This window comes from Lingula anatina, chromosome 2 (genome assembly GCF_051362555.1).
Source record: "Lingula anatina isolate TDL-2025a chromosome 2, LinAna3.0, whole genome shotgun sequence".
In the NCBI taxonomy this organism is placed as follows: Eukaryota; Metazoa; Brachiopoda; class Lingulata; order Lingulida; family Lingulidae; genus Lingula; species Lingula anatina.
The window spans coordinates 45,151,831-45,164,442 of NC_141768.1; the positions used below are offsets into that span (position 1 = coordinate 45,151,831).

The following is a 12,612-nucleotide window of genomic DNA, read 5'->3' on the forward strand; positions in this document are numbered from 1 at the left end:
AGCGAAAACTGAATGGTGTATACGCGAATGAATAAATGTTATTGATTGACGAATATTAAATGAATAAAGAATACATAAATATAAAAACAATCCAATCATAGGCCTACCTATTTTCAAACCTAGCCGACCTTTTTGCCTTTTTAAAAATAATATACAAATTTATTCAAAAATATTAAAAACTTTTGTGGAAATAATTTGTTTATGCCGATTTTCGAATTCTGTCCGCCTTTTTGCCAAACAAAACTGCCTAATCACTTTAATGTAAAACAAAAAATATGGTATGGCAGTTATCTCGCCAAATGTACCGGACGGATACAGCAAGAGCGACGGCGACGACTTGTGCAAACATAGTTAATCGAAACACATAGTGACAGTTACAAATAACATGTATTAACCCTCAAGTGACCGAGTGGGGTCATTTGCGACCCCAGCCATATGATATAATATGCCATCTCTTTATTTTTTATTCGAATTTTCTTTCCTTGCATGAGTTTGTCAGTCTACTAATCCTACACACTTTCACAGTTTTTTGTAGGTATCAACCAATTAGTGTGGCGTATACATCAAAAACTCTTGTGGGGTCATTTATGACCCCAAAGAGAAGCATTGGTTTTTAAATAATAATTTTAAAATTTTATTCAAAATTTTTGCCCACGCAACACTGACAGGAAAATGTCACATGCATGTGCTTCATGCAACCAGCCAGTGGGCCCAAAACATAGGCACAAATAAGTGGTTTGTGAAGATTGTGCTTGAAGTGTTACTTATAGTGCATCGCTAAATCCAATTTCAGCTTTGTTGGAACTTGTTCTCATAACTGGGTCTCTCATTTTGACGGTTACAATTTTCGGGTATTTCGAAAATCTAAAGAATTCTGTCAATATCATGTTATACATATATTAACAAATTCTTTGTGTGGATTTTGTTTTATACACAGATGTGGCAGTAACATAAATGTAGGTTGATTGAATGTGTTCTAAGTAGTATGACTTCCTTGCCAGCATTAGGGTATTCCCTACTCAGCAAGTCAGCTAATTATTATTATTGAAGTTAGCAGGATGCTATCTCAACATAGGTCAAAATATTTTTGCTCAAAGTAATTTTTTAATGTACTTTTTTCATTTAGTGTGGCAAATAAAAAGAGAAATATTTCTGCAAGTGGAAACTGACAAGGACTGTCTAAATACCGGTGTAATGTTGTTCTTAAAACCTGTGCTTGGTTATGTCATGCAATAAAAGTATTATTACCAAATACGTATTACATTAGATCACTATAAAATGCTTGTCTTAAATCCTGGGAGTAGTATAGGTGTGATAAACCCTCAACAGCCTTTTATAATAAGGATCCCTGTACAAAGCACAATGGGGTCATAGATGACCCCACTTGGTCATTTCAGTCAGTAAAATAGCTTGGTCTCTTGAGGGTTAAAAAATTTAATGGACAGAGAGAAAACTGAATAATGGACAAGTGCATGAATTGATGTTGTATTAATATACAAAGACGATTTAATGAGTAAAAATATGGATAAATGAAATATAAATATGAACGAAGAGAGAACTTTCAATTTGAAACATTCAATTTGAAAAAAAAAAGAAAATAAAAATTATACTTAACGCAGTGTCAAGGAGAGATAAGATTCTGTAATACGCCTCTGAGATAGTCATGGAACTGAGCTCTTCACACAGTCTTTGCCGCACTTCTTGCTCATCCCTAGAGTCAGCACGCCCCTGAGAACCGTCCGCCATGGGAATTATAACTGTATAATCAGTTATATCCTTCTAACAAATGTTATTCAACAGACGACAGCTTTACAAACAAATCCTCACTCAGTCAGCGGTTTACGTGTTATCCAAGAAAAAGCAAATTTGCAAATGTATGAAAAAATAATATAAACATCTATAAATTTATCAAGTGGTGTGACCTCCCAACCCGAAAGGACAATGATAAAATGGGTGAGTCCTATCACTGTGCCTTTCTTCGTTTTAAACATGCCCATAATGTATGGCCAAGGGCTGAGCGAATTGAATGCATACCACACGAATGTAAAAATATGGACATAGATTACTACAACAAAGGAGTGAATCTGGGCCATCTTCATTTTCTATGCACAAAATACAAAACAGGGCCATAAAGTTAAGGAAGTGGAACGAATGACCGGACTACATAGTGTACTTTATGTGGTTTCTGCAGCCTGCATAACATAAATAACAAGCATAATCAGATTTTTTCGAAAGTCATTGACCTTTCTGAGTTTTCACACATGCACACACTCACACTCACACACACCATGTGTCCACCGTGATATGTCATAAAATATGTCATATAAAAAACAATGCATGGCATCATTTAGGTATATTTCTAATCGGAGTAGCGTATACAAGAATACATCTTTATGCCTTCTGAGCCTAGGTGTTCATGGTCACTGTGTGTGTGTGTGTGTGTGTGTGTGTGTGTGCGTGTGTGTGTGTGAGAGAGAGAGGGAGAAAGAGAGAGTGAATGAGTAGAAATGCATGCTTTAGGTTCACGTAGGCCTATTTGCAAACACTGTAGACCTATCATGTATTGTGATCAACGTTAGCCAAGAATGGAAAAACTGATCGTCATGAGCTTCTTTAACTTGTGTTATGAAGGGTATTGTCTCCTGAAGAATCATACAATTCTATGTTGTGGTGATTTTTTTTTTTTTTTTTTTGAACAGAAAATGTATTTAAAAATCAAAGTTGAACAATGACATCTGCACTCAATATACGTATAAATTAGTAAGATTTGGACAAAGTTCTTATGGAATCTATATAGTCAAGTCATTGCTCTGAATAAAAAATATTACTAAACAAACGAGACATTAAATTTTTCTCTCATGTAGTTTCAATTGATCAGCGATGTACAAATATGTGGAGACAAACATCTATTGTTTGATTTATACGCTATAACGCTCTGTGTTATTTTAAAATAGGGACCGGTTGTACTTTATTTGATTTTGAATTTGGTTCTTACTCATTTCCGTGAACGAAGTCCCTTGTAAAAATATAAAAATTGGTTACTCGTCTTGCTCGGATCCCGAAATATTTTCCGCTGACGATCTTCATTGGCGGATCCAGGATCATTTGAAGTGGGAGGGGAGATCAGCAGATGCGAAGCCGACTCCCCCAACATTGGTGTGGGGTTGGGGGCGCGCTGAAGGACCCCGAAAAAATTTGGTACTTTAGAGGCCGAACGGTGCCATTTGGTATGGTTTAGAACTATGATTCAGCCAGTCAAAGTTCTAATTTCACTAGGGGACCATGGGTGTTTAATAATACTCCTTTGTACTTTTGTCCTGGAGCCATTCTTTATATTAAAATTAAAATAAAATAACATTTCTCATGAAAACTCTTTCTACAATACTGCCAGTGTGGATCATTTCATGTCATGTACAGTACATCTACTATTGACACAAACTCTACACAATACTGGCATCTGAATGATGAACTGGGGTTTCTCCAGTGACTCAGTGAGTGTAAGTTTTTTCATGCCTTAGACCCCATTCCCACAGATTTTAGATCTATCCCTGTGAGGAGTCTCACTAGATTACTGTCAGCTTAGCCGGCTTAAATGTCTGTCCCGCCTACGAAAAGCTGTAAGGGGGTAATTAACTACCGTGCGTGTTCGGCTGACAGCAATTTAGCGTGAACCCCCAGGGAGTTAGATCGATCTAGATGGATCGATCTAAATCTATGGCAATGCAGTCTTATTCTTTTACTCAATAAAACTTTTTTCACAGTATGGCATTTGAACAAATTTTCTCCAGTGTGGGTCCTTTCATGTTGTGTACATTTATTTCTTAAATTAAAACTTTTTCCACAGTAGGGTAATGACCTGTTCATTTCAAAGAGAAAAATTACCATTTTTTCTGATGCATAACTTTGGGATCATTAAAAAAATAATTTTTCTTGTAGCGTTTTGGTGCTTCTCCTGTATAAAATACAGCTACTAAGTAGTCTGCTTTTCAATTGTGTTGCTATCAATAAATAGGAGTGTTCTGATTAAAAAAATATTACTTAAAAAAATTAATAGCTGTTTTTATAAAATGCACAATTTTCCTGTTGAAACGATTGCTGTACTGGCAAATGCATAGTTTTTTCCCTCTGGTGTGGGTCATTTCATGTTGTTTACAAATTCTTTTCTCATAAAAACACTTTTCACTCTACTGGCATTTGAATGGTCCTCCAGTGTGCATCATTTCATGATGTTAACATTTACTTTTCTAATTAAAACGCTTTATACAATAGTGTCTTTTAAATAACTTTTCCCTGGTGGAAGTCATTTCAAGCAGTGTACAATCATGTAATATTGACAATAAAACTCTTTATTCAATACTGGCATTTGAATTAAAGGTATACTGTTTGTAAATAATCCATATTTCACAATAAACCCAATGTACTGTAGACAGCTCATAGAAATATACTAAATTCCATTTTATCACCAAAAAACTGTGGTTAATGCAATTATTCTCGAATTTGTGCCATCACATCACATAATCTCCATAGATGGCTACACTCTGTAGTAATCTCTTAAGAGAATATTACAGAAAACCAAACTTTTTAGAAAAAAACAGGGACTAACTTTAAATGTGGGAATGAATTCATTAACCATTGGTAGTATGGGAAAAGTGTCCTTTACCCTAGGAAAATCCATTTTTTGGCCAAAATGAACAGTTTCTATCCCTTCAATAAGTCTTTTCCAATAAAGTTCTCTCATGCTGTTTTTCTCCAGTGTGGATCCTTTCATGCTGTTTACAGTTACTTTTCTTAATAAAAGACTTTGAACAAAATTGGCATTGGAATGGTTTTTCTCCGGTGTGGGTCCTTTCATGTTCTATACATGCACTTTTCTCAAAAAAACTGTTTTCACAATACTGGCATTTAAATGGTTTTTCTCCTGTATGTCTCATTTCATGGCGTTTACAGTTATCTTTTGCTCTAAAACTCTTTTCACAATACTTGCATTTGAATGGTTTTTCTCCAGTGTGGGTCTTTTCGTGTCTTATACAGTTACTTTTTACTCCAAAATTTTTTTCACAATACTTGCATTTAAATGGTTTTTCACCAGTGTGAGTTATTTCATGTTGTGTACAATGTGATTTTCCTCTGAAACCTCTTTTACAATACTGGCATTTATATGGTTTTTCACCAGTATGAGTTTTTTCATGTAGCATACACTTATTTTTTTCAGTAAAACTCTTTCCACAATACTGGCATTGGAATGAGTTTTCTCCACTGTGAGTTCTTTTCAGCTGTTTTTCTCTAGTGTGGATCCTTTCATGTTTTTTACAGTAACTTTTGTTATTAAAAGACCTTTGACAATAATGGCATTTGAATGGTTTTTCTCCAGTGTGGGTTCTTTCATGTTGTTTGCAGTTTCTTTTGTCGTTAAACCTCTTAAAACAATACTGACATTTGAATGGTTTTTCTCCAGTGTGAGTCCTTTCATGTTGAATACAGGTGTTTTTGTCAATAAAACTCTTATCACAATACTGGCATTTGAATGGTTTTTCTCCAGTGTGTGTCCTTTCATGTCGAATAAATGACCTTTTCTCAATAAAACTCTTATCACAATACTGACATTGAAATGTTTTTTCTCCTGTGTGAGTCCTCTCATGTAGAATACATGAATTTTTCTCAATAAAACACTTTTCACAATACTGGCATTTGAATGGTTTTTCTCCTGTGTGAGTCCTTTCATGTAGAATACACTTCTTTTTATCAATAAAACTCCTTCCACAATATTGGCATGTGAATGGTTTTTCTCCAGTGTGGATCATTTCATGGCGTGCCCAACTGCTTTTGATAGTAAAACTCTTTACACAATACTGGCATTTGAATGTGTTTTCTCCAGTGTGAGTTTTTGTGTGTCGTTTTTCTCCAGTATGAGATGGAGTTCTTTTATGCTGTTTTTCTCCAGTGTGGATCCTTTCATGTTGTTTACAGGTTTGTTTCTTATTAAAAAATTTTTCACAATACTGGCATTTAAATGGTTTTTCGCCAGTGTGGGTCCTTTCATGTTGTTTACAATTATTTTTCTCATAAAAGCTCTTTTCACAATACTGGCATTTAAATGGTTTTTCTCCTGTATGTCTCATTTCATGGCGTTCACAGTTATCTTTTGCTCTAAAACTCTTTTCACAATACTTGCATTTGAATGGTTTTTCTCCAGTGTGGGTCCTTTCATGTCGTATACAATTACTTTTTACTCCAAAACTCCTTTTACAATACTGGCATTTGAATGCCTTTACTCCATTGTGGATCCTTTCACATTGTTTAGATGTACTTTTCTCGCTAAAACGCTTTTCACAATACTGGCATTGGAATGGTTTTTCTCCATTTTGGATCCTTTCATGTTGTTTACAGTTACTTTTCTTATTTATAGACTTATCACAATTCTGGCACTGGCTTGGGTTTTCACCAGTGTTGATTTTTTTGTGTCGCATACTGTAACTTTTGTCTTTGAACTCCTTTAAAGTTATTTTTTGAATTGAGTAATTATATGTTTAACCCAGCAGAATTTGGTAGACAATTCCTTTTATAACATTGCTATTAGTATAGTGGTGGTTTCTCTTTAGTGTGTGTCCTTTAATGTATTGAGCAGTTGGTTCTGGAAAAAACGATGAAAATCGGTTAAAGTATACAAAACAAATGTCGATCCCCATACCATGGCATAGAAAAGTAATTTCTAAAATAATGTAGATTTGTAGGTTGCGATTTGGATGATCTTCTCAGAGGCGAGCAGAAGTTTATGTGCAGGTTAATGTTGCAACATGGCCAGCGACAAAATCGTTGCTCATGAATATATGCGTCCCTTTCTATTCGTTTTGCTCACTAACGAAATGCACGTAAAAAGGGAAAATAGTGTTATTCGATACTATGCATGTTCAGGACAGACCAAATCCCAAATAAATAAATAAAATTGCTCACAGAGCTAGACTTGCTTTCTTAATTCAACAAATATTAACTTCATCTATTTCACTTTTACTAAATACAGATGGCTCATCTCAATTAATTGCCTGATGGAACTGATGTTTAACACACTCTGCTGCAATCAGTGGCAGATTTAGGGGGTGTCAGGGGGGTCTTGACACCCCCTTCGGTTTCTGAAAGAAATCACACCAATGGTTCCCTCTTGAAATTAGAATTTTGACGAGCTGAATCATAGTTCTAAACTGCACCAAATGGCACCTTTCGTTCTCTAAAAGACTAATTTGTTGGGGGGCCCTTTCAGCGGGCCAGGAACGGGGGAGGTGGGGGAAGAGAGTTGGCTTAATTTGCATCTGTGAATCCCCTCCCCCTCCTTCAAATAATCCTGGAGCTGCCCCTGGCTGCAATGCATTCCTTTTTTTTTTTAATGGTATGTTGAATTAAATTTGGTAGTAAGGTTTGTGATACTGATCCTTTTGCTTACAATTACTGCATTATTAATACAAAATAAAACATGAAAATACATGTAAAATATACTGTATGTACGTGTAATTATAATCATCTACCCCATATCAGCAACAATGAATTCCTAGAAAGAGCTGAAAGGGAAGGAGAAGAAATTTGCTGAAAACAATTAGAAAGAGGCAGTTAGAGACATATAATGAGGATATGAGGATTGGTCACAGGGAAAAAGCAAAGGAAAGAAAAGCAGAGGAAGACCAAGAAATAAGGTTTATTGATGGGTGTGTCCAGTGAAACAATTCTGAGATCATCTGAAGAAAGGAAGTTGTGGAGGTCCATGACAGTCAATGTCCTGCAAGGACAAGATACCAGATACAAGAGACTAGAACTAATATGGATATTATAAAACTGTGTGGGTCCTCAGGTTCATGGGAGTTTTGAAAAAAGACAACTTAGTGAAAAATTAAAAATTCACACAAAAATTAAAGAACATAAAGTGGATGTAATTATACTGCAAATTTTTCTTTTATTCTTATAAGAGCAGTATTGTATATCTAAAGAATTTTCTATAATTTTTCAAAGAAAAATGTTACATCAGTTCCTTAAACTTGCTCCCAAATTTTACACGATTATCCATACTCGCTTTTGTCTCTATTATTTTAACATCAAACTACATGCTTTTGTTGCCTTCTACTGGCATGCACTACCCTGAGTGTCAGGGCACTGTAAAGCTAGATTGCTCACTATACCTTTTCATGTGTTAGATTTACAGTGCTTGCAGTATTGGTGATGTGGGCTATATATGAAATCAAGATCGAGCTGGCAATACCAAAACCTAGAGTATCACGCACTGACTCAGTTACCAACTTAGTCTTTAGCTTTCAAAAAAAAAAAAAAAACAAAAACAAAAACAAAAATAAAAATAAAGTCTCATCTTTTTTTAGTTTTATTTTCTTTCAACATGCAGTCATAATTTTTTTTTTCTTTTGACATTCACTCATAAAATAATTTATTTTTTCACTTGATATTATTAGTTGCACCCGAATGTTTGTCATGGCACATTAAATTCAAGTATTAATTGACATTATACATCTGCATCCGCAAATACATTTCTAAACATTGCCACAGGATATATTTCTGGTCTCACTTTTTGGGCAATGTTTTCATTAAATTCCTTTTTGACTATAGCTTCAGAACAGAAATCCCTTTGTTCCTTTGTCCCTGGAGCCGTATCTTCATCCTGAAATTCTATTTTGATAGACTGAAGAGAAACCTCAGCTCCATGTGATGCATCGTTTTGACATTCCTTCTTGAAAGACTGTTGAGAAAAACCAGTGTGAATCCTCATTTCCTGTTGTACACAGTTACTTTTATCATCAAAACTGTTTTCATAATACTGGCACTTGAATGGTTTTTCTCCAATGTGGATTATTTCATGCCGTGTACATGTACTTTGGTCACCAAAACTTTTGTCACAATACTGGCAATTGAATGGTTTTTCTTCAGTGTGGGTCCTTTCATGTTGAATACACTGTTTTTTGACAATAAAACTCTTTTCACAATACTGACATTTGAATGGTTTTTCTCCAGTATGAATCTTTTCATGCCGTTTACAGCTATATTTCTCCTTAAAACTCTTTTCACAATACTGGCATCTGAACAGTTTTTCTCCAGTGTGAGTTCTTTCATGCTTTACACATGTACTTTTGTTAGTAAAACTCTTTACACAATACTGACATCTGAACAGATTTTCTCCAGTGTGCGTTCTTTCATGCTTTACACATGTATTTTTGTTAGTAAAACTCTTTACACAATACTGACATCTGAACAGATTTTCTCCAGTGTGGGTCATTTCATGTTGTTTACAGTTAATTTTCTCATGAAAACACTTAACACAATACTGGCATTTAAAAGGTTTTTCACCAGTGTGGGTCATTTCATGTTGTTTACATTTACATTTCTTAATAAAAGTCTTTTCACAATACTGGCATTTGAATGGTTTTTCTCCAGTGTGGGTCCTTTCATGTTGAATACACTTCTTTTTGTCTAAAAAACTCTTTTCACAATACTGACATTTGAATGGTTTTTCCCCTGTGTGTTTCATTTCATGGCGTTTACAGTTATATTTCTCACAAAAACTCATTTCACAATACTGACATTTGAATGGTCTTTCTCCAGTGTGAATCCTTTCATGTCGTATACGGTCATATTTCTCACTAAAACTTTTGTCACAATAGTGGCATTTGAATGCTTCTCCAGTGTGGGTCCTTTCATGGTGAATACACTTCTTCTGGTCAATAAAACACTTTTCACAATATTTGCATTTGAATGATTTTTCTCCAGTGTGGATCAATTCATGTCGCGTACATCTACTTTTGACACTAAAACCTCTTTTACAATACTGACATTTGAATGGTTTTTCTCCAGTATGGGTTCTTTCATGCCGTATACACGTACTTTTGTCAGTAAAAGTCTTTTCACAATACTGACATTTAAATAACTTTTCTCCAGTGTGGGTCCTTTCATGTTGTGTACATCTATTTTTTAAACTAAAACTCTTGTCACAATACTGGCATTTGAATGGTTTTTCTCCAGTGTGGGTCATTTCATGTTGTTTACAGTTACTTTTCTCATAAAAACGCTTCACACAATACTGGCATTTGAATGGTTTTTCTCCAGTGTGGGTCATTTCATGGCGTATACAGTTACATTTCTCACTAAATCTCTTTTCACAATACTGGCATTTGAATGGTTTTTCACCAGTGTGGGTCTTTTTATGGCGTATACAGTTAGTTTTCTCTCTGAAACTCTTTTCACAATACCGACATTTAAATGTTTTTACTACAGTGTGAGTCTTTTCATGTTGTATAGACCTGTGTGACACTAAATCGCTTTTCACAACTCCTGTATTTGTATAGTTATTCTTTAAATGGGCTAATTCCATATTAATCAGTTGGTTGTGTTCGTTAACCTCTGGAATTTGTATTTGTAAGAAACGTACTGTATTTGCACACCATTTTCACTGGGTGTCAGTTGGCCATGGTGTTGTGATTTAGATAATCTTCGTGGAGGCGAGGTGAAGTTATGTGCACGTATATGTTGCGTCCTCACCAGCAATAAAATCGCTGATGATATACAGCAGGGCTTTTCCCAGGATTGGGGGTACAGACCGCTCAAAATTAGCACCTGTAATTCCTACAAAATATCAGGAGTCCATATGTGCCTAAAGCCCTCATATTTCCAAAATAAATCCATAAGCCGTCCTGTCGTCTTTGAAAATATAGGCCGGCCGGTGATGCTGGCGGTCGTCCAAATGCAAGCTGGGTGGTTCTCTTGGAAAACCCTTGATATACAGCAACGTTGCACTAATCCATCTGGCTTTTTTTCAGTACGAGGCAGTGCAACTTGTTGATAAAAACACCATACAGGTAAAAAGGGTAAAAACCTTATTCGATATTCATCTTCAGGACAAGCCACATTCATTGGCGTTGGTTTTTAGCGAAAAAAGATACAACACTTAGAATGACTCATTGAGTATAGTTAGATTTTATTAGTTCGTCTGAAACCTTAAATATTGACTGTCTTTTGCCAAAGATATTAATAACGTAAAATTTCAACCTTTGCAATGAACTCCTCCTGTAGCATTGGCGCCTGCTTTGAACATTGCTTTGCATGGCTGGCTGACCTCAACCACTGCAAAGCAAATTCGCTGGACGATTTAAATCTCCTAAGTCTTGGCAGCATAAAAATACCTGTTGTGTCTGGCACTAGCCTTCTCCGGGTGGCCTCTTGGTGATTTACCATATATGCATGTATCACCATGCATGTGCCCTCCATCCTGCAAACCTTCTGACAGACACTCCACATCTGGTGGTTTTCTAGGGAGATATATATATATATATCTTCCTCTCACAGACACAAAATTTATTTTTCCTTCATTTGTGACCGCCCGAACCTACACTATGGTAGGAACTTGGCAACCAGAAAGGCGTTATCTGAGGGGCAGATCCAAGATTATTTGAAGAGCGGGTCCTCGAAGCGGCGTGGGGTTCGGGCCCCTAAATATTTTGGTATTTTAGAGGAAGAACAGTGCCATTTGGTACGGTTTAGAACTATGATTCAGCTAGTCAAAATTCTAATTTCAAGAGGGGACCATATGGCGTGGGGTTCGGGCCCCTAAATATTTTGGTATTTTAGAGGAAGAACAGTGCCATTTGGTACGGTTTAGAACTATGATTCAGCTAGTCATAATTCTAATTTCAAGAGGGGACCATATGGGTGTGATTTTTTTTTTTTCATCAGAAATCGAAGGGGGGGGGGTCAGGACCCCTCTGACACCCCCCTAAATCCGCCCATGCGTTACACGTTAGGTGACACCTCTATAGTGCAGAGGAATCATCTGTGGTTCATGCTGGTCGGAGGCTGGTTACGCGAGCAATAAACAGCTAGTGAATCACTCTTTTACGAAAGGTTCCTCCATGTGACATAGCCTACACGTAGCACGTACATTGTTCACATACTATGGGACCATTCCCAGAGACTATCGTACTACTTATGAAAACATAACCTCCTTGGCGGAGGTAAAAAGCGCCAGTACTTAAGCGATAAATCGTCGTCTTTATCGCAGACTTCATAGAGATGTGAAATTTTAGAATTTACGCTGTCTTTGGGTGCATAAATAAGCAAATCAACTTTAGACTAATCAAGATTGATAAGTTGGTTAACGAGTGCGGATTTTATAAAAACAGAGTCAGTAGGATAATTTATTATTTTTTTCAAATATGTTTACTGAGCAGAGCAACTGATTTTTATGGAAAGTCGGGTTTTCGAAACTTTTTATTTAAGGGGGGGGGGGGGTCAAATCCAAAGTGTGGGCGATTACAGACTGCGTTTTTTGTCAAACTGTGAGCCATCTGGCATTGGGCTATATTTGAAAAATATTGCGTTGCATACGTAGCTTAATTCACGGGGCTTACTTTGAAACCAGTTTTGTTACTCTAACTCATTCCTAGTTGGCTCTACAAGGCCAAAAGTGTCTAACTGGGCCAACTAGCCCCGGTCTCCCCTATAAAGCGGTAACGTATGTATCGATACATAAAAGAGGGAAGTTGTCTTCAAATGATTTGTAAAAATTATTTACATGATACATAGGCTACGTTACCGATGCATACTTTGCCAAATTGCGTGTAAATTGTTGTT

General features: G+C 36.1%; 1 protein-coding gene across 1 annotated transcript; it reads right to left on the reverse strand.

The window, feature by feature from the left end:
- Nucleotides 1-4,405: 4,405 nt before the first annotated feature.
- Nucleotides 4,406-10,792, reverse strand: LOC106160838 (uncharacterized). Its single transcript, XM_087004396.1, has 2 exons — nt 8,501-10,792; nt 4,406-6,524 (listed from the first exon to the last, which is right to left on the reverse strand). The coding sequence occupies exons 1-2, from the start codon at nt 10,355-10,357 to the stop codon at nt 4,707-4,709; spliced, it is 3,675 nt and encodes a 1,224-aa protein (XP_086860522.1). The 5' UTR covers nt 10,358-10,792; the 3' UTR covers nt 4,406-4,706.
- Between the last annotated feature and the right edge of the window lie 1,820 nt (nt 10,793-12,612).

What these genes read in the sequence shown, in the direction of transcription:
- LOC106160838 (XM_087004396.1), bottom strand. Translation starts at nt 10,357, where the DNA reads ATGGAATTAGCCCATTTAAAGAATAACTATACAAATACAGGAGTTGTG. An exon ending in TATTTGCGGATGCAGATGTA is followed by an intron (nt 6,525 to 8,500) that starts TAATGTCAATTA and finishes CTGGGTTAAACA; the next exon opens with TATAATTACTCAATTCAAAA.